The sequence below is a fragment of the Mytilus californianus genome, unplaced genomic scaffold (assembly GCF_021869535.1).
Source record: "Mytilus californianus isolate M0D057914Y unplaced genomic scaffold, xbMytCali1.0.p SCAF_8, whole genome shotgun sequence".
Classification (NCBI taxonomy): domain Eukaryota; kingdom Metazoa; phylum Mollusca; class Bivalvia; order Mytilida; family Mytilidae; genus Mytilus; species Mytilus californianus.
Window position 1 is genome coordinate 63,300,994 of NW_026262734.1, and position 26,515 is coordinate 63,327,508.

Sequence of the window (26,515 nt, forward strand, 5' to 3'; positions counted from 1 at the left end):
TGTGTTCTGTTTGCCCATCAATTATCTGTTCATCATTCCCTCTAATTTTTTAACCCACAGGTGCTTCTGAACAGCTTGAAAGAAGTTAATAAAAAATTTACAGAATCTTAACTCATATGATATAGTTTTTGCATCATCTTCCTTTTGTTCATATCCAAATGATTTTCTGGATTTTCTTACGCATGACATGGACTTCGACATATCTGAACATAACAGTTCTCATTTGTTTCTGCTTCAACTGAGACGCATCAGAATTTCATAAAATTTTCTTAAAATTTCTATCATATAATGTTATTTTGCTCCTGATATTTTGTTTTATCCAAATTAATATTTTGTTATCCTTTAGAAAATCATTGACTTTGTCCTTGTTTTACCAGGGGGATACCCATTACAATACACAACTCCTGCTAGGATTCATTAACACTTTCGATATATTTCCACCTCCAATTTTTTTTTTCATCAAGATTATATTTAGGGTTTCCCTAAGTAAATCAGTCTTTGCTTTCAGTGCTTTGTTTACAGTACATTTATTTGTTTTCCTTTCCTATCAAAACTAAAAATGCAAGCTTTTAGTTTTGAAAGACCTATCCCTGTCCCAATTTTTTCAATAATAGAAACATCACAAAAATGTTTGAATTTGTAGAACACATTTTCTATAGGCTTTTATGCAGAATTTGGTAAAACCTCAAAATTAAGTATCCAGAAAAAAACATTTATTCATCATTGCATGACAATTGTGCCCTAGAAAATAAATGATCAACAGTATTTTATTCATCAAGTATAAAGTGACCGAAGACCAAACTAGCTTATAGTATTGTGATGTGGGTAGGACGAGCAGGAAGGGAAAAATATTACATAATTTGTGTAATCAATTCTAGTTTTAAAATCAGAACCATGCATACCAAAAAGAGTGTGCAGACATAAACAATTGAAATCTTAGGATTAAAATACCATCTATGTGAATTGTTTCCATACTTAGTAGTTTTTGTCCAGTTTTTATTGTTGTAGGTAGCAGAAGTACCCTGAGAGAGCCTCATTCTCTGGCAGTAAAACTGGTAATCCTTGTCAGTTAGGATCAGAATTGAAATGGCCTTGTCATTATCAGGGTTCAAACTCACATCATCATAGTTCATAGGCTAGTGACTACATATGTAACATTTGATAAATTTGAATTAGTCCATGGTAATTTAATATCAAAATAGAAAGAGAAGTTCATTTCTTTTTTCAGATGAGACAACTCTTGTCACGAGAGACAGTCAAAACATGGGTAAAGAATGTTGATGGAAAATTAAGGGATCTAAACCCCCTGCTGATAGTAACTAAAACTTTGGTAAGAATAGCTAAATGCAGGCAGTTTTAAGCTCTAAGCAAATATGTAAGAAAAAATTCAAAGATATAAATAACAATACTTTACAGAAAAAAATCTTATGAAAATCTTTAGGCTGTTATTTGATAAACTTATACACTCTTTGATTTTTGAATCAACATGATCAAGGAGCAAACAAAGTGGCCTTATCATAATCAATTTTCCTTTGTATATTTTGTGGAAATCGAATCTGACAACTGACAACTGTTCATCTGTTACTTTATCATGATTCAGTTCTTAAGGAAAATTAGTGAATTAATCAAAGATCTGGCATTACAAAATCTTTAGATGAAATTTTATTCTGATATATAATATGACTAATGTTGTCTTTATTTGTATAGCAAGTTTTCTCTGTAAGCCTCAGGTTGTTATTTCACACAAAACTATTCACAGCTTCTGTTGTAAATAAAAAAATAAATTGTGTATTGGTTTGTGACTTTTGAGTTTTGTTATTTCATTGGCATCAGTTATCAAATATTGATAAAATAGAATAGAAAAGATGATATCTTATTACATTGAAAATAGATTTGAATTTTTATCCATGTTTTTTGTGGATCATATAACTAGCAAGCTTCCAAATTTTATATTTTTTGTTATTATAGGGCAGTGAATTTGTTAATGTAATGAAATCCTGTGACAACAGTGATATACAAATAGCTATCATGAAATGTATTGTACAGACAGAAGGGTTTCCTGGGAATCAAACAACCAAAACATTGGATAGTCTTGTACTTCAGGTATGTACTGGAAATAAAATAAGATGTGGTATGATTGAGACAACTATCCACCAGTGACCAAATGACAATGTTACCAACTATAGGCCACCTTCAACCCATACCATATAGTTCAACATCAATTGTAATACCTCAGAAATTATTTATTACAATACCTCTTTTTGCATGATGAAAATATATTCTTTTTATGCCCCCGCCATAGCGGTTGGGGCATTAAGTTTTACCCTTGTCCGTCCGTACGTACGTCCCAAAATTGGTTTCCGTTCTCTAACTTTAGTTTGCCTCAACCAAATGTTATGAAACTTATGCACAATGCTTATTACCACATAACACAGATCAAGTTTGATTGTTGGTGGCGACACTTTTACCATTCTACCCCTTTACAAATGGAAAAATTGCTGAATTTTTCATTTCCGTTCTCTAACTTTAGTTTGCCTCAACCAAATGTTATGAAACTTATGCACAATGCTTATAACCACAAAACACAGATCAAGTTTGAATTTTTTTAGTTATAAACTTGAGCTCATTGACCAAATCAATGTGTTTTGAATTAATTTGATATATTTTATGTAAACAAGCCAAATTTATTTTAAATCTAATGTTCATTGACAGTTGAGCGCAGAAGCAGCAAAGGATTATGGGAATTATTTAATGCAGACCTTGATTCAGCAAATCAGGTAATCTATAATTTTAACATTGAATTTTAAATTCATCAGAATTCATACTGACCTACACACTTTTGGTCATTAGATATACCAATAACATACTTTTAAGGTACAGACAGTCAGTACAAAGATTAGACCAAAAGAATAAACAATGCATTACACCAGACTGGAGTCCAAATGGTTTAAATAAATACAAATATGGGGTAAACTACATTAAACAGCAACCCATCAACACTAAATCTAAGGCCAATATATAGTAACAAGGATATGAACAACTACAGGTCTTCATACAGCCTTCATTAATGAGCAAAGCAAGGATTGATAAATGTAAAACAATTTAAAAGAGAAGACCAACACCATTATTTATGCTAAAAGCAAAAAATGAAAAAGAATTATTGAAAATAGTAATCAACAACAACCATTGGATTACAGGCTCTTGACAATAATTATTAGCCAATACATATACAATGAATAATGATTATACCCCCGCTTTAAAAAAGTGGGAGTATACTGTTTTACCTCTGCCTGTCCGTCCATCTGTCAGTCCATCTATCTGTCAGTCCATCCATCCGTCAGTCGGTCCGTCCGTCCCATGAATATTTTTCCTCGCATCTTTCTCAGGAACTACATTACAAGGATTTCTGAAATTTGGTTTCAGGGTTTATATAAGTCAGCTATACCGTGTGATGTGTTTTCAGATTCATCACTCACGAACTTCCTGTTTACCGTCAAATATTTGGGCGGGGGTATCATCAGTGAGCAGTAACTTGCAGTTTCACTTGTTTATCCTGTGTTAATGGAACACCTGTTTTAATTTGAACAAAAACTTCCAATCAGAGGAGTATGCTTTGAAGCGGTTTTAATTAATGTATGAGATGGATGTAAATAACTTATTGTAATATCATTTTATATTTCAGGTCAGTCGATCCGCGACCTATTGGTATGATGACATCATTACACATGCTTATTCACCTACGGACTCTGGTCACGTTATCAAGCACAGCTGCTGACCACAAATGGCAGCTACAATTGCTAGAGTTTTTAATGCTGCATTCATATTGGAAAGTCATTAAAGAATCAAAAGCTATCAAACATGTATGTTGACATTCAGAAGTCCTTTTGGTTATATTGTGTTGGTGGATTTCTGTCAGATATCTTTACATGATCGATGGTTCTATCTTAAGAAATAAATGCTACTTTAATAGTTTTATTGGGGTGTAAAAGTGCAGACTATTGTGTTAAAGGGGGAAGGAGTATATTCCTGGCCCTATGTGTCAAAGGAGGAAGGAGTATATTCCTGGCCCTATGTGTCAAAGGGGGAAGGTATATATTTCTGGCCCTATGTGTCAAAGGGGGAAGGAATATATTTTTGGACCTATGTGTCTATGGGACATATATATCAAACTTAATTACTTCAATGTTGTAATATGCGGTAACAGTCTATTGTAAGCAGACTCCTCCTAAACAGCTAGACTGTTATGGATGAACATTCACACAGTTGCAGAATAATACTTGGGTATGTCCATTAAGTAATAAAATTCAAACCCAATTATCTAGAGGTGAGATAATTGATTTTCAGTGCCAGGGTTTCCTTTCGTGAGTTCATTGAAAATTCTGGTATTGAATCTCCCTCTAAAGACCAATTTCCTGACAGGGAGGTCAATCCTTCTACTTTGGAATTTTACCCTCATTTGCCTTTGTTTATTATAAGTGGTCCTTAGCCCTATACAAATCAACTAAAATTGTTGTTTACATGTTGTTCTGACTAAATAATTCTACAATTTTACTGATACTGATGATTTTAACAATAGGATTTAAAATATAAGTATGATGTAGTTCAGACCTGAAACTTTAATTAGTATCTATTACATTATCTCCCTTCTTGTAGTTTATCTGACCTCTTTATTTGCTTTATAGTGTAACCATAAATGTGAAGAAATGCCGGACAAGATAAGGAAACAGTTCCAAGATAGTTTACATAAATCTCTGACACAACTAATTACCTTCAAAACTGGTGAGTATATCTCTAGTTAATATAAAAATATTTTTTTAAATTTGAAATAAAATAAAATTCTTCAACCCAACATGTAATAAAAATAAAAAGAATAACCCTTCCTGAACTGCAACATTATTTGTTTCATTTTAAACTATAATTATGTAAAAATGCTCTCAGTGTCATATCTATTAATTATAAATATCTATCATGTCTATAGTCATTGGAGTACATCAAAAGGAATAATATTAAATGCAAAGTTTAATCTATACATCTAAATTGGTGTGCTGACCAATTACACCTTATCACTATTTAGTCCAATCCGGAAAAAACAGTCACTTAGACAACTTCCTGTTTGGGTCATCCGGTGCCAAAACAAAGGTCATCAGTAATGAGCTTTAGAAAGCGAACACTTTGAAACTTTGATAGATTATGATCCACTTTTTTGAAACTCAAATTAAAGGAAAAAACATATTTTGTTTGAAGTGTTTACGATGGTTTAAACAGGTCTCTTTAAAAAGTATTATGCATGATGCATTGTTTAAACAGGGCTCCAGATAGCTTCAACTGGATGAAAAAGTTGTGTAATTTCAGAACTTATCCGGAATGGAATAAATAACGATAAGGTGTATCAACCTATCTATTAAAATATATTTACATTTACTGTGGATTCATTTATTTTTCGTTGGTACCAATTTTTGTGGTTTAAGGAAAACTTGCATTTTCGTGGATATTTAGTGTCGTGGTTTTTCTTAAGTCTGCATACGTTCCTATAGAAAAATTTGTAATTAGTTGAACATTTAATTTAGTGTTTTCACTGTACCCACGAAATCCACAAAAATTGGTATTCAACGAATAATTATGAATCCACAGTACAATACAGTTTGTTCTTATTGGAGAGTTCAAATACTTTAATTAACTACTGTAAATTCAGAAATTTTTACATGCAATTTTTATTGTGAATTCTGAACAATTGACAAAAATGTCAGCTTTAATTATTGTGATTTCAGGAAATATTGCCTGTAAATAATGCTATCAAAATGTAAAATCAGAGTCTTTTTTTTTTAAACTTATCACATCCAAATTCTCTGAATGATATATAAAAACATTGCAAAAGTTTCTGAATTTACAGTATAACCATTTTTCAAATAGAAACTTGAAAAGTGATTGTGTTAATTTATTTATCTAATATTTTTGTTCTTTTTCAGAAAATTCCAAGTCATTATCAGTACATGCATACAAAGATACAATTTATCTTCTGGCCACATATGTACAGGTAAGTAGTAAACTTAAATTTTGGTGGCCAAAAATTTGGGGAGATATCAAAATCCACCATTTAAACTGGATATATAAAGGTTTAATCTATGAGCTCTAATACCAGAGACACTGTTTTTATTGTAATACATGAAATTACAGTAAATTTAGTAAAAGGGTGGAATTACTGAAACTCTGGACTGATTGATTTAACTTAATTAGATGTAATAAAAGAAAGTACACTTAGTGGATTATCTACTGAGTGACAGAAAGTAATTTTGGGCATTGTTTATGCACTATGTTTATTTGCACCTAAGTGTTATTGCAATTTTCTATTTGTGCTAAAATCTGGCAACTCCCTGTTATTGCTTCACTCAAAGGATGGGATGTCAAAATAAATTTGTTTTTTATCAAACGACAGGGTATGTTAATATTTTCAGAAAGCGTATTCAGATGTTATTAAAATGTGATCAAAAGAGATATCAGGCAATTATTCGGTTTTGTCAAATGCATTGGTCCAAATAAGCCTAAATTTGAAATGGAGATCAGTAAATTTGATAATGTTTTTTCTTTGTCTGCATTTTTCCTAAAGTTTGTATTAAAGTATTAAAGTACCATAAGTGTAATAGAGTTGTGTTATTGAATTGTCTTAAAATATTTATTTTGATTGTTGCTGAATTATTGCAATACAGTGAAAAAGTAAGCCCTAATCAAACTGTTATATATTACATATCATACCAGGCTCAAGGCATTCTTTAATTTAATACAGCCATGACTCTCCCTTAGCATATTTGATAATCAATATTTGTTTAATTTTGTTTCATTCAGCTTTCTCTGAATGAGATACATTTTCAGTTTCTTGAATGAAGAAAATAATTTAGCTGAAATATTTGTAAAAATTTTGAATTAATGTCTGGCACTGGGAAATTAAAGCATGAAAAAGATACTTTGCTTATATATTGGTTACCAACGCTTGTCTTTGTTTATATATTTTAAAGTCAGTGCTGGTTTTGTTTGTCTTTGTTTATATATCTTATAGTCAGTGCTAGTTTTGTTTGTCTTTGTTTATATATTTTAAAGTCAGTGCTGGTTTTGTTTGTCTTTGTTTATATATTTTATAGTCAGTGCTTGTTTTGTTTGTCTTTGTTTATATATTTTATAATCAGTGCTGGTTTTGTTTAACACATCTGATAGCAATATTTGTCCACAAATTTACACTGTAAACATCCAAAATAATTAGAATTTGTTTACTTTTCAGACTTTATTAGATGACAAGACAAATACTGTAGCCCTAGTCAAACTGATGCGTGATAAGGTAATTGTGATGTTATCTGAAAATAATGATAACAGATTTTGTAATATTAAGTTTTGTTATTTTTGCAGTTATAACAGAAATGCAAAATACGTACCATAAAAAACTTTATTTACATGTAAATCAATAATGACAATTTAAAATTATTTTTTTTACAGAAATTGAGATGCCCTCAGGCAGTATTGTCTTTGAGCTGTCTGTTTGCTTTTATGGTGTTGTTAGATTGTTGTCTTATCAAGATTTATCAAAACATCCCAATTATGTGCAAAATTAGGGCTGTAGGGGCATGGTATCTGTGGACACACATTGTTTTTCTTTCTGAAGTACAAATGTTTTAAAGCTGCTGTCAACTGTTTCTTTTTGTAGATTAGGAAAGGCATATTTTGTATAACCTTGGCTTTCCTGAAGTTGGAGGTATATAGTGATAAGGAGTCCGTCTGTCTGTCTGTCCTCCTCTTAGTCCATTCATTCATTTACTGTAAATTCAGAAATTATTGTGGACATTTATTATTGTGATTGTTGTTGTCAACAGAAATTTGAGTTTAATTATTGCAAGTTAATGCTGCATACTAGTTTGAGTATATGATTGGTTATACCTCCAATAAATTATTCTTTTTGTGAAATTTGTTCTGACATTTATTCACAGGCAAGAGCAGACTGGGATACGGTTTTCAAGCATCTGAAAGAAATACATAGTAAAGTAAGTAAATTAGAAACGAAACAGTGTTATGCTTTGAATGTTTTAGTAAATAAATAAAAAAAAAAATAATAAATGGAGTACTTTTTTAGTTTTAATGTTGACATAAATTAACCTCCAAGAAAATTTTGAAAAGTTTTATTACTTATAAATGATAATGCTTCTAATTGCAAACATCAGTGCAGGTCAAAAGTGATAAGAAATGAACAATATTTTGCTCTAACTTATAAATGGCTTACAGAATTAAATTAAAATAAATCCAAATCTTAGCGAAGAGAACCAAAAAAGTAATTGATCTTATTGGTTATGATTTCATAAATATGTACCCATTTGGAGAACTTTTTTGTGATGGATATAATTGAACACTTACTTTGTATCTACATAATTGAACTGACTGTAAATTCTGCATTTGATAATTTAACAGGAAGATACAGCAGTCAACCATGCATTTGAATTATTGTTCCTTTTTAATGCCATACAAATATTTACTGACGGCAGCACAGATAATTCTGGCTTACAGGTAAGTTTAGTGATACGTCCAGACTTCTGAAAGTGGAAGGAAAAGGGAGAACTTTTGAAGGTTTCCAGTACAATTGATCAAATTTATGATATGCTTTTGATCAAAAGTATTATAGCTCAGAAATATTATGATTTGGCAGTAATGTGGATTCATTTATTTTTTGTGGGTACTAATTTTGCGTGGATTGAGAAAAAATTGTTTTTTCGTGGATATTTGTTTCATGGTTTTGCCAAGTCTGCATACATCGTTGAACAATTCATTTCTTGGTTCACCATTACCCACAAAATTCATAAAAATGGATATCCCATGAATAATAATGAATCCATGGTATTCATTTGAAAATATACATTTCCCAAAGATTTAATTGGCAAAGTAACATTGCTCCTTTAATTTTAATCTTGTTTGTCCAAAATCTTTTAAAATAATAACCATAAAGATATTTTACTCACATGACAATCTTTGCATAATATCTCTTTTTCAAAAAATATCATTTTAGGTAAGGCAGTTGCTCATATTGAAATATTAATGATTATCTTGCAACTTTTCAGTTTACTTTGAGTTTTACGTAGAACATTTAAACATTTGCTAAATATTGAAATCAATATTGCTCAGGTGGAACTCAACTGTTTTTATCATGAAGTTTACTGTTGATTAACTAACAAATCAATATTGGATTCTACACCCGATTTTGTTTTAACAGCTCCTCATTATATTATAATAGAATTGACCAGTTACAAAAAAATAAGTGAACAGTTGTACAGGTTTTTGTGTAACATTAATGAAAATTTGTTCCCTGTATGGAAAAAAACTGTTATTTCATGAATGGTAGATGGTCTAGACTGTACCATTCTATCATTACACAGGTGGCATTAAAAAAGCAAAGAATTCTGTATTTGCAATCATTCAAATTTGTAAAAATATAACTTACAATTCTTTTTCTTGATTATTTTCTTTCAGGATTTGATTGTCTGTTATAAGAAAGCATCAGAAAAAAAACGTAAATCTGTAAGCAAGACACCTAAAAGAGGTAATATGCTACTCCTTGTAAAATTTGTACTGAAAATTTGAAATGCAAAATATTTTATTCAGTTTATAAAAAAATGTTCAGGTCAGACGCTGATGAGACCAAATCCAATCAAGTGTTGAAATAACCGAATCTGAATGCAACTGCATTGAAACACTGGTATAACTGAAAGTATCCTTTTGCTTTGCCTCGTTGAAGTCCTGTATGCTTGACTTATACATGTTGTTTCTGCTGTCAGCATTGGCATAGGCTGCATAAAAAATTATTAAAGTTTGTGAATAGTATTTGGCAGGTATTTGTACTATCATTGGCACATTTCATTTTCATGGAGATTTTATTATTTGGTCCCACCCTCAGTCATTGACTTATGCATAGTTGACATGTTACACAGGCAAGATATATCTATGTGTCAAACAGTTTATTCATAGTAGCATGAGAAATCGATGATATTTAATAAAAAGTTGAAATTGACCACTAGGTAACATGTTATCTTCAATTAAGAAAATGTTGTAACCCTCTTATTATCACCCTGTTTATAACTACTGTATGTTTAGATTATCAGGTATTCTATACATTGAAATTGTAAAATATGAGCTGCAAGTTACAATATGTGAACGAGAGAGCGCATCGAAAAGAGGAAAAACAAGCTTCACATCGTGTTGAGCAACTGATATTTATAGAAATATCGTTACACACTTGTTGCAGTGATGGAATCTATATTTCTCAGACATTGTAAGGTCGCTGATAAGTTCTTCTCAAGTCTCAAAGCTGTGATATTAGAATTACAGAACTACTGAGAAGGGTGATATAGGTAAAGTGAAAGATGATAAAAGAACTTTTATAGAAAAAGAAGATACACATTTTAATGAATAGAATATATATTATTTTTAGTGCAAAAATATAAAATAATGAACCCTTTTTTTGTTTTTTTGATCTTGGAACATACCTCCAATATTCATTCTATTCAATGCTAGTATGATGATTTTTGAAAAACAAAACATCTTATTGTATTATTTATCCTTCAGAACCTGCTTGGATTGAGGTATTAACAGAACTGTTGCTAAGCATGATGTCACAAGGGTCAACATTTGCTAGAATGGTTGCTAATAATGTCTTTGCTTGTATGGCAAATCACATTACACCTGAAGCAATGTCTTTGATTACAGAGGTATGTTTCGTCTTTTTGCTATGTTTCTAAGGTGAAACATCTTGCTGCAGAAAACTTAACATTAGACGTACCTGAGTGCCACATGATATTATGGTTTCAAAATCTTACATTTTCAAAAAAACTTATGAAAAAATTAAATTAGAATTGCATATGGCCACTGCAAGGGGTTACGTATTAAACACAGTATGGTTTCCTTTTCAAAACCAGTGCTTCATGATCTGACAGTAATATATATGTCATAAACACACACCAAATACGCAAATTCCATGTGTCCTGAATTCTCAGCTTTTTTATACTTTCAATAAAGGGTTGGTTATTTTTATGCCTGGTCTATGATAATTAGGGAGGGGGGGTTTATATTTTCTGGTCTATTTGTGCATCTGTCGTCCATCCTGTACCAGGTTAAAATTTTGAAATACAGTAGTTTATCATGAAGTTGTGGTCTCATCAGTTTGAAACTTGAACAAAATATTCATTATAATTTGAACTTTCTAAAATATATATCAGGTTTAAGTTTTGGTTTAAGGTTCACCAGGATGTCATGTTCACATATATATATCAGGTTCAAGTTTTGGTTTAAGGTTTACCAGGATGTCATGTTCACATATATATATCAGGTTCAAGTTTTGGTTTAAGGTTTACCAGGATGTCATGTTCACATATATATATCAGGTTCAAGTTTTGGTTTAAGGTTTACCAGGATGTCATGTTCACATATATATATCAGGTTCAAGTTTTGGTTTAAGGTTTACCAGGATGTCATGTTCACATATATATATCAGGTTCAAGTTTTGGTTTAAGGTTTACCAGGATGTCATGTTCACATATATATATCAGGTTCAAGTTTTGGTTTAAGGTTTACCAGGATGTCATGTTCACATATATATATCAGGTTCAAGTTTTGGTTTAAAGTTTACCAGGATGTCATGTTCACATATATATATCAGGTTCAAGTTTTGGTTTAAGGTTTACCAGGATGTCATGTTCACATATATATATCAGGTTCAAGTTTTGGTTTAAGGTTTACCAGGATGTCATGTTCACATATATATATCAGGTTCAAGTTTTGGTTTAAGGTTTACCAGGATGTCATGTTCACATATATATATCAGGTTCAAGTTTTGATTTAAGGTTTACCAGGATGTCATGTTCACATATATATATCAGGTTCAAGTTTTGGTTTAAGGTTTACCAGGATGTCATGTTCACATATATATATCAGGTTCAAGTTTTGGTTTAAGGTTTACCAGGATGTCATGTTCACATATATATATCAGGTTCAAGTTTTGGTTTAAGGTTTACCAGGATGTCATGTTCACATATATTTGAAATTTAGTACACATGTTCATTATGATGTGAACCTTGTAAAATATATTCATATTCATAATGAAATATTATCCAGAAGAAAAAGTCTGATAATGCAACATTTTTAGTTCCTTGAATTCAAAAAATTTAAAATGGTATTAATCTGCCAAATAATATCCTTCAGTAGTCAGTAAGTAACCATTTCATATAATGTTTTTTTTTAATTTTACTTATTTGCTTAAGGCCATCAAATCTCTTGCATTTAAGGAAAACTAATAAATATAAAAATATTGTAATTTTGAAATCTTTATATATATCTTTATATTCATAATTTTGTGTAAAACAATCTAACACAAAGAGATCTTTTGCTGCAAAATGTTGTGAATATACCTTTATTTATCTGTTATTAGAATTAGAGACTAAGGTTCCAACTCCATCAGGCAAAGTTGACCTTAGTTGGATTTAGCTATTCCTCTTTTTTGGTCATATAGCTCCACCAGTATCGAAGCATTATACATCCTTGATTTTCAAATTTTGGGCTTTAAGCATTTCTGATGAAGGTAAATCCAGAAAAGCACTTTGGACACAGCAAATTTATTAAATGTTATTTGATTTTATAGGTTGATGGGAGTAAATTTTCTTTTTTTTTGCAATGTTGCTTTTCAAATTTTACTGTAGATTCATTTATTTTCGTGGGTACCAATTTTCGTGGATTGAGGAAAACTTGCATTTTCGTAGATATTTAATTTTGTGGGTTTGGCAAAGTTTACATACATTCCTTTAGAAAATTTGTAGTTCGTCGAACATTTAAATTCGTGGTTCCCAAGTTCCCACGAAATCCACGAAAATTGGTATCCAACGAATATTAATGAATCCACAGTATACCAAAATTTATATAATAGTACTGGTAGAAGCATTCGTGTCAATATTTTGGACTGACATATCATGTATATGCATTCAAGGTACATGTACCATTTTATTTATATTTTAAATATTTTTTCTAGGTATTAAAAGTGGAAAAGGCAGGTGAAGATAACAGTGTATTAGATATAGAGGATGATGAAGGTTAGTTCTTGATTTCCCATATATTTAAATAGTAAGTAAGGTAATCTATATATATAGCTAGTGGTAGGCATCACACATAGGGTACAGGAGATAGTGGGGGTTAACTCCCAGGGTAGATTAAAGGGCTTATTCTCATTTCGCCTTAGCTGTCAAAATAATTATATAAAATTAATCCCAGTTCGCCTTAGTACAAATTTTCAGGTACACAAGAATTAACTAAGGCAAAATGGGAGCTTCTGTAAACAATGTAATTAGGTTATGTTTTGTTTGTATTGCAATTAGTTGATATTTGTTATTTTGATGTCAAATTCTACCATGAGATACTATTTAAAAGGAGATATTTTTTTTTTTGATTTTTTGTGTCCCACTTTTTAAATATTTTATTTTATAGTTGCTCTTCTTTTTCTGAAATTGTTTTTTTTTTTTTACTCATGTGTATATTTTGTAAATAAAGTCTTATTAGAGATGACAAATTGGATATGAATGTTTCATATTTTAATGAATAAATAAAGACAAATATCAAACTATCATAACAAATATTTTATTTCTGAGTCAGCACTGAATTCAAAGCACAATGTTATAAATAATAGCATGAGAATAAGCACTTATACATAAAACATAAGAATTATTTCCATATAGTTCATATTGTGAAAAACAAGACACTGATGTACACATCTGAATGTTCAAAGTTCATTTAGTTTCCAAGTTTGAGGATGTAAGATGCTGCATCACCATACTGAATGTAGTCAGTTGTACCATTGTGTAGGGTTTCCTTCAAAGTGGCGAATCTTTCTTCTATTTCTCTATACTTCTTTGCTTTCCCCCTCATCTTGCCACCTGCTGCATACTGCACTTTCTTTACCTCGTTAGATGCTTGCTCTTTCTTGAACACATTGATAATTTCAAATATGTTTGGATGTGCGGTTTTGATATATCTTTATTATATATAATTAACACAATTTAAAAAAAATATTTATTATTTTATTTATTTTATTAAAATTTCTGTCATATATGTAAATAAATCTGTGGGAATGTATTTTTTTCTCTTTCTTTTTAACTTTTTGTGTTGCACAATGTAAAGGATAATTGAATTATTAAGAATTTTCTAATTGCATAAAATTCATACAATTGAAACTTTTATTAAAAGAAGCATAAAAGAAGCAACTTTCCTACTGACTAATGTTTTATCGTAGATTTTTTTTCAGATTTTACAATTTTTTAAATCATAAAAAGTGTCTTTTTATAGATAAATATTAAAATAATAATCCAAGAGAAAACAAAATCCCTAATTACATGTTGTTTATATTGTTATAAAATCACAGAGGTTTAATTTGTTTATTTAATTTTTTCATCTAAATTCACATTTCGCCTTAGTACAATTCCCATATCGCCTTAGTATTTATTTTACCTTTTTTACCTGGAATTCCCAGCTAAGGCGAAATGGGAACACACCGATTAAAGTCCATAAAAAAATAGTATTTGCTGTTTTTTTACAATAATTTTACATTTAAGATCCTGGACTAAAAGCAAATGCTGGTCTGCTCTAAATCAAAACTAGGTATTTATATAGAGTGACACGTCCCTCATTTCTGTAATCTTTAGGCCATTTCTGTATCCTTTATTTTTTTCCCCTTTTATTCTCTATTCATTATAATTCAACTCTATTCTTTTCTTCTTTTTTTTTTTGCTTATTTTGCTCTATTCTTTGTAATTTTTTGTCCTTTATTCTGCACTTTTTGCCCATTATTCTCTATTCTGTTAACTCCATCTAGACCCTCGTATAAAATGAGAGACAGTTATGATCAAATTCAAATATCTATTGTGAGTATTATATATTTTTCCCTTTATGAAAACAAAATAATTGAAGCCAACATTTTCAGCTTAAAAATGTTTTTAATTTCAGAAGATATGGAAGAAATGGAATCTGATGCTGAAGAAGAAGAGGAGGATAAAGAGACAGAAGATGTGGAAGAGTCTGATGCTGATGAGGATACAGATAGCAGTGAGGAGGAGGAAGATGAAGTTGATGAAGAGTTCAGGGCAGCTATCAAATCGGCTTTAGGCCCTGCTGCTGTGGAGGAGGGGGATGAGGATGATGAAGAAGAGGTATTAATATAGTATTATGGATTGCCTGCCTTTAGTGATGAATGAAGGTGCTCCTTTTTTAAATTTCTCAGCATCACCATTGATTTTTTCCCCCAACCTTTGAATCTTTTTTTTTTAAACAAAATATTTTGCACTAGTGCACTTAATTCACTTGTAGAGCATTCCAGTGAAGGGTCCGTTTGAATTTCTTATCCTTTGATTTCTAAGGTTCATCTCAGAACTACAAAATGGAATATAAGGACTGTAGAATTGGTTTGATAAAAAATAAAAGAATACAAACCGAGTTGCTAACTATTGACCATGATGGCATATGAAAAATAATTTGTCTAAGGAAAATCTTGTAGGCTTGTGTGATATGATATCTTGCTATGAATAGCAATGTACATGTATTCTTCAACCTTGCAAAAGAAATTTTTTGAATAGGCTGATAAAGAAATTTTTCTGTTAGTCTGTCTGTTTGTCTATCTGTCTGTCGGTATGTCTCTCTGTTTATGAATCTTGAAAACACAATTAGTCAAGTTGTTCATTGGAAAATGGAGCTATTAGTGTATCATTTTGTGAGGTCACTAAGAACAAATATTGTTCTCAAATAAATTAACATCCTTTGTGCCCATGTGGTAGCATGTTAGCCTTGAATGCGGGAGGTTGTAGTCATCCATCATCATCATCATCAAATATAAAGCAGTGAAAGCAGTTTGTGGATTACAGCTGGTTTTTTTTGATTGTTTTACAGGAGGATGAAGATATGAGTGACAGTGAGATGTTTAAGTTAGATGCTGCCTTGGCAATGGTGTTTAAAAACTCCAAGAGAAACAAAGACAAGGAGAAAAAAGAAACACAAAAACAACTCGACTCTTTCAAATTAAGGTTGGTAAACTAAAGCAGTTAATCAGTCAATGAATCAGTACTGTTTATCTTGAATGCTTCTTTGTATTTCTGAATAGATTTTATATCTTCATTTCAACAGAGGTGACATGCAGATCTGTTATGATTTTTTCTGTTATTTTTCAATCATCTTCATAGGCCTGAATAAAAGGAGATATGGAGAATACTTTAAGTGCCAATCTGCCTAAGAATCAGGCAGTGGTGAAAACATGACAAACAAAAACCCACTCAAGTTAACATTAATTCATGTTCAAAATGTATAATGGTGCACGAATATAGCATTCGTTTCCTTTTCCTGTTCTGGTAATTAGATATAATTTGGTTGAAATGCACTAGAAATTAACTATTAAAGGGAGCTAACTCAGTAATTTGCTATTATTCTAACCAAAATTTAAAAAGAGATTTCTCGAATTACCAGAGAGACACAGAAACAAAAGACCTACCATTTCTAACTCAGGATGAGGGTAACTTCAAAAAAGGATGGTTTGGTCGGTAGGTTTTTTTCGGCAATGTTTTGATTTTTTTTCAAAATTGCTTGATCCTTACAAAGACTGGCACTTAAATAGTAATCAACTCAATAACACAAATAACCAAAGAAAAAATATCTAGATATCAACATACAGTCTTACACAATAGATAAGAGGAGTCTAAACAGTAAGTCATGCTCTAATCCTCTCAAATCTAAAAACTACATTTGCAAATATTTGATGGAATTGATGGTCAAGTGCCAAATAATTTAATTGCTTAAAAAAACATTTAAATTGAGACAGATTAAAATAAGCTATGTCGGTTGTTTCTTGATCCTATTGTTTTTAATGCATTATCTTATTTAGCACAATAAGACTTATTAAATAAAATATTGTTTAAAACAAAAACATTTTTAATTTTATGTTACAGAGTACTAGATTTGGTAGAAGCACTGGTCAAAACACAGCTTTCTCGTGATCTTGTTTTGGTAAGAGATTTAATTACAAATGGAAATCTAGCTAGCATGTTTTAAGCTATATAAGTTGTATGATACAGAGACATTCTGACAAATTATTAAATGTTTTAATGAGCAATGAAATATACTTTTAGCTCACCTGGCCTGAAGGGCCAAGTGAGCTTTTCTCATCACTTGGCGTCCGTCATCGTCGTCGTCTTCCGTCGTCCGTCGTCGTTAGCTTTTTACAAAAATCTTCTCCTCTGAAACCACTGGGCCAAATTTAACCAAACTTGGCCACAATCATCATTAGGGTATTTAGTTTAAAAAATGTGTCCGATGACCCCGCCAACCAACCAAGATGGCCGCCATGGCTAAAAATAGAACATAGGGGTAAAATGTAGATTTTGGATTATATCTCTGAAACCAAAGCATTTCGAGTAAATCTGACAAGGGTAAAACTGATTATCAGGTCAAGATCTATCTGCCCTGAAATTTTCTGACAACCTGTTGTTGGGTTGCTGCCCCTGAATTGGTAATTTTAAGGAAATTTTGCAGTTTTTGGTTATTATCTTGAATATCTTGAATATTATTATAGATAGAGATAAACTGTAAACAGCAATAATGTTCAGCAAAGTAAGATCTACAAATAAGTAGTCATGACCAAAATTGTCAGACGACCCCTTTAGGAGTTATTGCCCTTAATAGTCAATTTTTAACAATTTTTTGTAAATTTTTGCAATCTTTTACATTATTAGGGTATCTAGTTTAAAAATGTTTGTCCGATGACCCCGCCTTCCAACCATCATGGCTGACTTGGTTAAAAATAGAACATAGGGGTAAAATGCAGTTTTTGGTTTATATCTCTGAAACTAAAGCATTTAGAGCAAATCTGACGGTGGCAAAAATGTTCATCAGATTAAATTTATCTGCCCTGAAATTTTCAGATGAATCCGACAACCCGTTGTTGGGTTGCTGCCCCTGAGTTAGTAATTTTACAAAAATTTTGCAGTTTTTTGTTATTATCTTAGATGTCATTATGATATCTAATATCTAATACTATTAATTATGATTTTAACCTTTTTTTACATGATTTCCAAAGCATCAGTAAATACAGGTGAGCGACACAGGCTCTTGAGTGCCTCTAGTTATGATATAAAGTTGATGTTATTAAGAACAATTTTTGAAAAAATTAAATTCCATATACATGAAGATATGATTAGTTTCCTTACCATACAAGATAGAGTTATTAATTAAAGCAATCAAAAAAGATTTGATAATTTGACACAAAAATTAGGTATAAAGCGGTTTAGGCAATAAAAAAATGAACAGAAACTGTTGCTACAGAGATTTTGAAATGATCTGTTTTGATCTAAAATCACAAAAAAGGAAAAACTTAACAAAACATCTAGAAAATTATATTTCTGTGTTTATTTGTTACCCAAACCACCTTCAAGCATGACTAGAAAATTTGATAAAAAGGGCACTTTTATGGCAAATTGCTTTTGACTTTAAGGAAATAATAGATTTGTTTTAAAAAAGGGGAATACTAATGGGGCAGACAAAAACCATAAGTTAAAGAAAAACACAAGCGACCATGATCATAAAATCTATTTAAAAAATTTGCATGCACTTCTAATAAAGATAAAACGAATTTAATGATCAATTTTGAAATTAAAGGATTTATTGTTTCCACTGTTGGAACTAATGATGCATGGAGAAAAAGTGATAGAAAACAGAGAACTAAGTAATAAGGCCACTGGAGTTTTCAAACAGTTGTATAAAAGGCAAAAGGTGAGAAAATTTGTACAGTTTATATTTGTGTATTTTCTAAATGTAAAAAAAAAAAAAAAAAAAAAAATTGAAATACAATAGAATTATAGTTAAGTCATTTCTGAGCATAGCAACTTGATTCGGATAATTTGCATTTATTAATCATATTTTGAATTTGGTTCCAACTAGAAATGACTATTTTGCAATTGAAGGATCCTCTACAAACTGAGATTTATATCTTCAAATAGGAGATTCACCTTAATGAACAACTAACTATATAGTTCTCTATATTTAAGTGTAAACAAATTCTTGAAATTTACCAGAACAAAAGACTGATGTTTTCAATAAATTTTGGAATGGAACTAGAAAATATAACCAAAAAAACAAGGAAGTATTTTTGAATAAATGTTTTTTGATTTCATTACAATCATGATAATTAAACCCAGAAATCAAGTATACCATTAACAATAATGTCATAGAAAATTTAAAGAAATTAAATGGGTCTGTAAAAAATCTAAAAACATATATATCTCCTTATATACAAATGATTTGTTTATTTTAGGTACACGGCAGTGTAACTGTAGGAACAGACAGATGTTTGGAATCTTTAAAGTCTGTGATTGAAATGTCTAAAACAGGTATGTTGATGTCTAGAAGTTATCTTGATTGAATTTGTCAAATTCTGTCTCCCTTAGTTTGGTTTTCCATTTTTATACGCCCGTTTAAGGGACGTATTATGGTATACCGTTGTCCGTCTGTCTGTCTGTCTGTCCGTCTGTCTGTCCGTCGTCAACATGTCTGACATTAACTCAAAAATGCTTTAACCAATTTGCATAAAACTTTGGTGAATTGTTAATATCTATTGACGTGAGCTCCCTTTCGTTTTTTATAAAATTTAGATTTTACAGTTCCAAGTTATGGGGTTTTATTCATTAAAAAAAAGGGGGATTTTCCAGTTTTCAGACAATAAGTCAAGAATGCTTTCACCAACTTGCAAGAAATTGTGGTGAATTGTTTATATCTATTGACATGAGCTCCCTTTTGATTTTTATAAATTTTAGATTTTACGTTTCCGAGTTACATGGTTTTATTCATAAAAAAAGGGGGGATTTTCCAGTTTTTGGACATAAACTCTAAAATGCTGTCAGCAATTCTTATGAAACTTTGGTGAATTGTTTGTATGTATTTATGTAAGCTCCCTTTAGAATTTTATAAATTTTACATTTTACATTTCTGAGTTATGGGGTCTTATTCATTAAAAAAAGGGGTGATTTTCCTGTTTTCAAACAATAACTCAAAAATGCTGTCACCAATTCTCATGAAACTTTGGTGAATAGTTTATATCTATTGATGTAAGCTCCCTTTTTATTTTCATAAATTTCTAATATGATATTGAGAATTGATTGAACTTTATTTGTTTATAGTCTGACAACAGATTTACTAAGTATTGCACAAAAGCAAGAAATCTTTAATTGAACATTAATTCAATTCATGTAACCAATTTCAAGTTCTTTGAATACATTTATTCAGAAACCTATAATATGTCAAATATTTAATTACAATCCAAATTCAGACCTGAATCAAGCTTGAATATTGTGTCCATTTTTGCCCCAACTGTTCAGGGTTGGACCTCTGCGGGCGTATCTAGCTGCGCTCAGCGAAGCAGTTTATTATCTTTCATTATGACTGATGAAAAATGTTTTAGTGGTTTTAAAAATTAGCAGATATACTTATGCAAATACTAATACAATACAAGGTTAAAATAAAAAAAAATGTTAATTATTTGATTTGTTTGTGCTTAAAGCCAGTTACAGAGACCTTGGCTTTATCATTGCAGTTAGTTTGTGTCTCGCTTTGACAGTCAAAAAGAGAGACTTAAGTATGCTGTTTCTAACTGTGGCGTCAGCGGCGTCAAGAATGTATTAGTTTGTGATTAGGTCAGTTTATTGGGAACCACTAGCGATAGGTCAGTGATATTTGGTATGCAATACTAGTTGTATTAGCACTGGAACATCTCATTTCCACGGAGAATATTCATCCCCATCCCCTCAGTCATGGTCTATTGACTTTGAAACTTTTGCTTACTTTACATCTATTAGTTTGTGATTCGGTCAGTTTTAGGGGAACCACTAGTGGTAGGTCATTGATATTTAGTATGTAGATCCATTACCATTAGCATATCTCATTTCCATGGAAATTATTTGGCTCCACCCCTGCAGTCATGGTCTATGAGTTTGAATGTTTTGCATAGTTTACATGTTAAGTTTGTGATTAGATCAGCTTATGAGAAACGGCTAACGTTAGGAAATGATATTTGGTATGAAGTTGTATTAGCATTTGAAAGTCTCTTTTCAGTGATGATTATATGGCCCAAACCCCTCAGCATGGTTCATTAACTTTGAAACTTTTACATGTTGACAAATCAAAGTTTATGTTTAGGTTATTGTAAAGGGAACCACTTATGATAAGTCAATAATATTTGGAATGCAGTTTTATAAGCATTGGCATTTCTCATTTCCATAGGGTTATTTGGTCCTGCATCATAAGTCATGGTTCATTGACTTTGAATGTTTTGCATAGTTTACATGTTAGAATATTGCCATTTGGATTCAATATTTGCATTATGCTATCAAATGACAAAAAGGTGAGACCTATCTCTGTGTCAACAGTTTATTATTATTTTTATTGGTGGAGGAAGCCAGAGGACATAGAGTAGACTGACCTTTGGCTGGAAAATTGCCAATCCTTAAAAATTTTAAGATCAGAGTTGAACACACCTTGCTGCAAACAGGGTTTGAGCTAACATCCTCAGAGTTGACGTTCTAATGATCACTGTAGATGAACTAATGTAAATTCAGAAACTATTGCATGGATTTAATATTGGGATTGTTGGGCAGTCAACACAAATGCAAGTTTAATTATTGCGATTTCAAGAAATCCTGCATACAAAAAAAATCCTATCAAAATATAAAATACAAGTTTTTATTTTTGTGACACTTAAATCGTCAAAATTTCAGCAATAATAAAAACAGCACAAACATTTCTGAATTTACAGTACTAAAACCACTCAGCCACCCAGGCCTATTAATTAGTTTAGAAATAAAGGCAATTGAAATGTATGATGCTTTACTGACATATTGGTACATGTAAGTGAAAAAAATCAACACATTTTATGGTAATATTCTTTACAAAGCACAAAAATGTCAGTATTCACCTCAAAAGCTAACAAAACCTTTAAACAGACTTATTAAGAAGGGATATAGTTACGATACTGTTGTCAGATCATTAAAGATTGCATATTTTGGCTTTAATATTGATTCACTTATAGGGTCTTTGCATCGGAATTAAACATATTTATTCTAAAACCAGTTGTTTGCATGACACAGGTTATGTTCTTCTCATATATTTTATGATGGTATAATACTAAACCCCTAACAGGAGGGATTGTGCCTGATATTCATATGATGAAGACATAATCTTTCAATCAGTTTAATTGAGGTCTGGAGCTGGCATGTCAGTAACTGCTAGTAGTCTGTTGTTATTTATGTATTATTGTCATTTTGTTTATTTTCTTTTGTTTCCTATTCTGACATCGGACTCGGACTTCTCTTAAACTGAGTTTTACTGTGCGTACTGTTGTACGTTTTTTTTTAAACATTGGCTAGATGTATAAGGGGAGGGTTGAGACCTCAAAAAAACATGTTTAATCCCGCCGCATTTTTGCGCCTGTCCCAAGTCAGGAGCCTCTGGCCTTTGTGAGTCTTGTATCATTTTTAATTTTAGTTTCTTGTGTATAATTTGGAGTTTAGTATGACGTCCATTATCACTGAACTAGTATACATATTTGTTTAGGGGCCAGCTGAAGGACGCCTCCAGGTGCGGGAGTTTCTCGCTGCATTGAAGACCCATTGGTGGCCTTCGGCTGATGTCTGCTCTATGGTCGGGTTGTTGTCTCTTTGACACATTCCCCATTTCCATTCTCAATTTTACATGTAATATACATTGATATATGTTATGATATATTTTCAGTAATTGATAAATCCTTGCTGCATTCGGTATCAGATGCCTTTTTCCTAATAGTGAGTATTAATTTTAGCACTATCATGTATGGGTATTGAAAATAAGGATGGATAAACATGACATCACAAGTCAGTGAATTTATAAGGTGAATTACAAAATAAAAACTCTGTTTTATAGCTCTATGGGATTTGGAAAAGAACTTTGTTTTATAGGCTTACACTTATTACAAAAATAAGTGTGTGTTTTACAGCTGTGCATGAATTTAAAAATTATCTGTGTTTTAGTTGTACATAATTTACAAAAACAAGGTGTGAATACATTATTAGAACTATGTTTTATAGCTGTTTATTATTTTCATAAAGACTGTGTGTTTTGTACATAATGAGTCCCAACAGATTGGAACTCATTTAAAAACCATGTGTTGATTGAAGATTTTTAAAAGCTGTTAAATTCATTCACAATTTTTATACTGAGGGCGATTGAGAGCTTGACATATATCTTGAATAGACACCTGTTTTTTGTTTATGACAGTTTATATAACCTGCATTGTTTTAAGAGTTTTGTTTCTCATTTGGTTGCTGTTTCATTGACATATAGATATACGCCACATCTACTTTTAATCATAATTGTGCATAAATTTTGTTTTTATGCATTTTACATTAGAAATGATACCATCCATATGATATATCGTTTTAATATCTCCCTCATATCCACCAGCCATATGATATATCTTTTAAATATCTCCCTCATATCCACCATCCATATGATATATCATTTTAATATCTCCCTCATATCCACCATCCATATGATATATCATTTTAATAACTCACTCGTATCCACCATCCATATGATATATCATTTTAATAACTCACTCATATCCACCATCCATATGATTTATCCTTTAAATATCTCCCTCGAATCCAACATCCATATGATATATCTTTTAAATATTCCCCTCATATCCACCATCCATATGATATATCGTTTTAATATCTCACTCATATCCACCATCCATATGATATATCTTTTAAATATCTCACTCATATCCATCATCCATATGATATATCTTTCACTCATATCCACCATCCATGTGATATATCATTTTAATATCTCCCTCATATCCACCATCCATATGATATATCGTTTTAATATCTCACTCATATCCACCATCCATATGATATATCTTTTAAATATCTCCCTCGTATCCACCATCCATATGATATATCTTTTAAATATCTCCCTCATATCCACCATTCATATGATATATCTTTTAAATATCTCACTCATATCCACCATCCATATGATATATCTTTCACTCATATCCACCATCCATATGATATACCGGGGTATCTTTTAAATATCTCCCTCATATCCACCATCCATATGATATATCTTTTAAATATCTCACTCATATCCACCATCCATATGATATATCTTTCACTCATATCCACCATCCATATGATATACCGGGGTATCTTTTAAATATCTCCCTCATATCCACCATCCATATGATATATCTTTTAAATATCTCACTCATATCCACCATCCATATGATATATCAATTTAATATCTCACTCATATCCACCATCCATATGATATATCTTTCAAATATCTCACTCATATCCACCATCCATATGATATTATCTTTTAAATATCTCGCTCATATCCACCTTCCATATGATATATCTTTTAAATATCTCACTCATATCCACCATCCATATGATATATCTTTTAAATATCTCACTCATATCCACCATCCATATGATTTATCTTTTAAATATCTCACTCATATCCACCATCCATATGATATATCATTTTAATATCTCACTCATATCCACCATCCATATGATATATCTTTCAAATATCTCACTCATATCCACCATCCATATGATATATCTTTCAAATATCTCACTCATATCCACCATCCATATGATATATCATTTTAATATCTCACTCATATCCACCATCCATATGATATATCTTTTAAATATCTCACTCTTATCCACCATCCATATGATATATCTTTTAAATATCTCACTCTTATCCACCATCCATATGATATATCTTTTAAATATCTCACTCTTATCCACCATCCATTTGATATATCTTTCAAATATCTCACTCATATCCACCATCCATATGATATATCATTTATATATCTCACTCATATCCACCATCCATATGATATATCATTTTAATATCTCACTCATATCCACCATCCATATGATATATAATTTAATATCTCCCTCATATCCACCATCCATATGATATATCTTTTAAATATCTCACTCTTATCCACCATCCATATGATATATCATTTTAATATCTCCCTCATATCCACCATCCATATGATATATCTTTTAAATATCTCACTCTTATCCACCATCCATATCAGTGTTCCAGCTTGAATCTCAGGGCAGAAGGGTGCTAGTTGTCTGAAAGGGCACTTTAGCGTTATAACCCAGATTTTAAGGGCAATGTTGGACAGTGTATAAATTACCTTGAATATTGCTAGGCTCAGCTGGAGAACATTAGTTGTATTTAAACCATATTCAGAAATTAATGTGTTCTTGATGTTGGATCATTTTAATATCTCACTCATATCCACCATTCATATGATATATCTTTTAAATATCTCCCTCATAACCACCATCCATATGATATATCGTTTTAATATCTCACTCTTATCCACCATCCATATGATATATCTTTTAAATATCTCACTCATATCCACCATCCATATGATATGTCGTTTTAATATCTCACTCATATCCACCATCCATATGATATACCATTTTAATATCTCCCTCATATCCACCATCCATATGATATATCTTTTAAATATCTCACTCTAATCCACCATCCATATGATATATCATTTTAATATCTCCCTCATATCCACCATCCATATGATATATCTTGTAAATATCTCACTCATATCCACCATCTATATGATATATCTTTCACTCATATCCACCATCCATATGATATATCTTTTAAATATCTCCCTCATATCCACCATCCATATGATATATCTTTTAAATATCTCACTCATATCCACCATCCATATGATATATCATTTTAATATCTCCCTCATATCCACCATCCATATGATATATCTTTTAAATATCTCACTCTTATCCACCATCCATATCAGTGTTCCAGCTTGAATCTCAGGGCAGAAGGGTGCTAGTTGTCTGAAAGGGCACTTTAGCGTTATAACCCAGATTTTAAGGGCAATGTTGGACAGTGTATAAATTACCTTGAATATTGCTAGGCTCAGCTGGAGAACATTAGGTGTATTTAAACCATATTCAGAAATTAATGTGTTCTTGATGTTGGATCATTTTAATATCTCACTCATATCCACCATCCATATGATATATCTTTTAAATATCTCCCTCATAACCACCATCCATATGATATATCGTTTTAATATCTCACTCTTATCCACCATCCATATGATATATCTTTTAAATATCTCACTCATATCCACCATCCATATGATATATCTTTTAAATATCTCACTCATATCCACCATCCATATGATATATCTTTCACTCATATCCACCATCCATATGATATACCGGGGTATCTTTTAAATATCTCCCTCATATCCACCATCCATATGATATATCTTTTAAATATCTCACTCATATCTTCCATCCATATGATATATCATTTTAATATCTCACTCATATCCACC

General features: G+C 31.1%; 1 protein-coding gene across 1 annotated transcript in view; it reads left to right on the top strand.

Annotated features, from left to right (window-relative positions):
* Positions 1 to 26,515, top strand: part of LOC127711276 (myb-binding protein 1A-like) — a 53,942-nt gene that overhangs the window by 13,472 nt on the left and 13,955 nt on the right. Inside the window, exons 10-27 of the mRNA XM_052217268.1 lie at positions 1,229 to 1,330; positions 1,969 to 2,103; positions 2,713 to 2,777; positions 3,683 to 3,860; positions 4,683 to 4,779; positions 5,967 to 6,034; positions 7,271 to 7,327; positions 7,971 to 8,024; positions 8,446 to 8,541; positions 9,499 to 9,568; positions 10,591 to 10,733; positions 13,043 to 13,103; positions 15,007 to 15,209; positions 15,943 to 16,076; positions 16,992 to 17,049; positions 18,697 to 18,810; positions 19,352 to 19,427; positions 22,819 to 22,868. Coding sequence (XP_052073228.1) covers positions 1,229 to 1,330; positions 1,969 to 2,103; positions 2,713 to 2,777; positions 3,683 to 3,860; positions 4,683 to 4,779; positions 5,967 to 6,034; positions 7,271 to 7,327; positions 7,971 to 8,024; positions 8,446 to 8,541; positions 9,499 to 9,568; positions 10,591 to 10,733; positions 13,043 to 13,103; positions 15,007 to 15,209; positions 15,943 to 16,076; positions 16,992 to 17,049; positions 18,697 to 18,810; positions 19,352 to 19,427; positions 22,819 to 22,868 — 1,761 coding nt within the window. The remainder of the gene's footprint in view (positions 1 to 1,228; positions 1,331 to 1,968; positions 2,104 to 2,712; positions 2,778 to 3,682; positions 3,861 to 4,682; positions 4,780 to 5,966; positions 6,035 to 7,270; positions 7,328 to 7,970; positions 8,025 to 8,445; positions 8,542 to 9,498; positions 9,569 to 10,590; positions 10,734 to 13,042; positions 13,104 to 15,006; positions 15,210 to 15,942; positions 16,077 to 16,991; positions 17,050 to 18,696; positions 18,811 to 19,351; positions 19,428 to 22,818; positions 22,869 to 26,515) is intronic.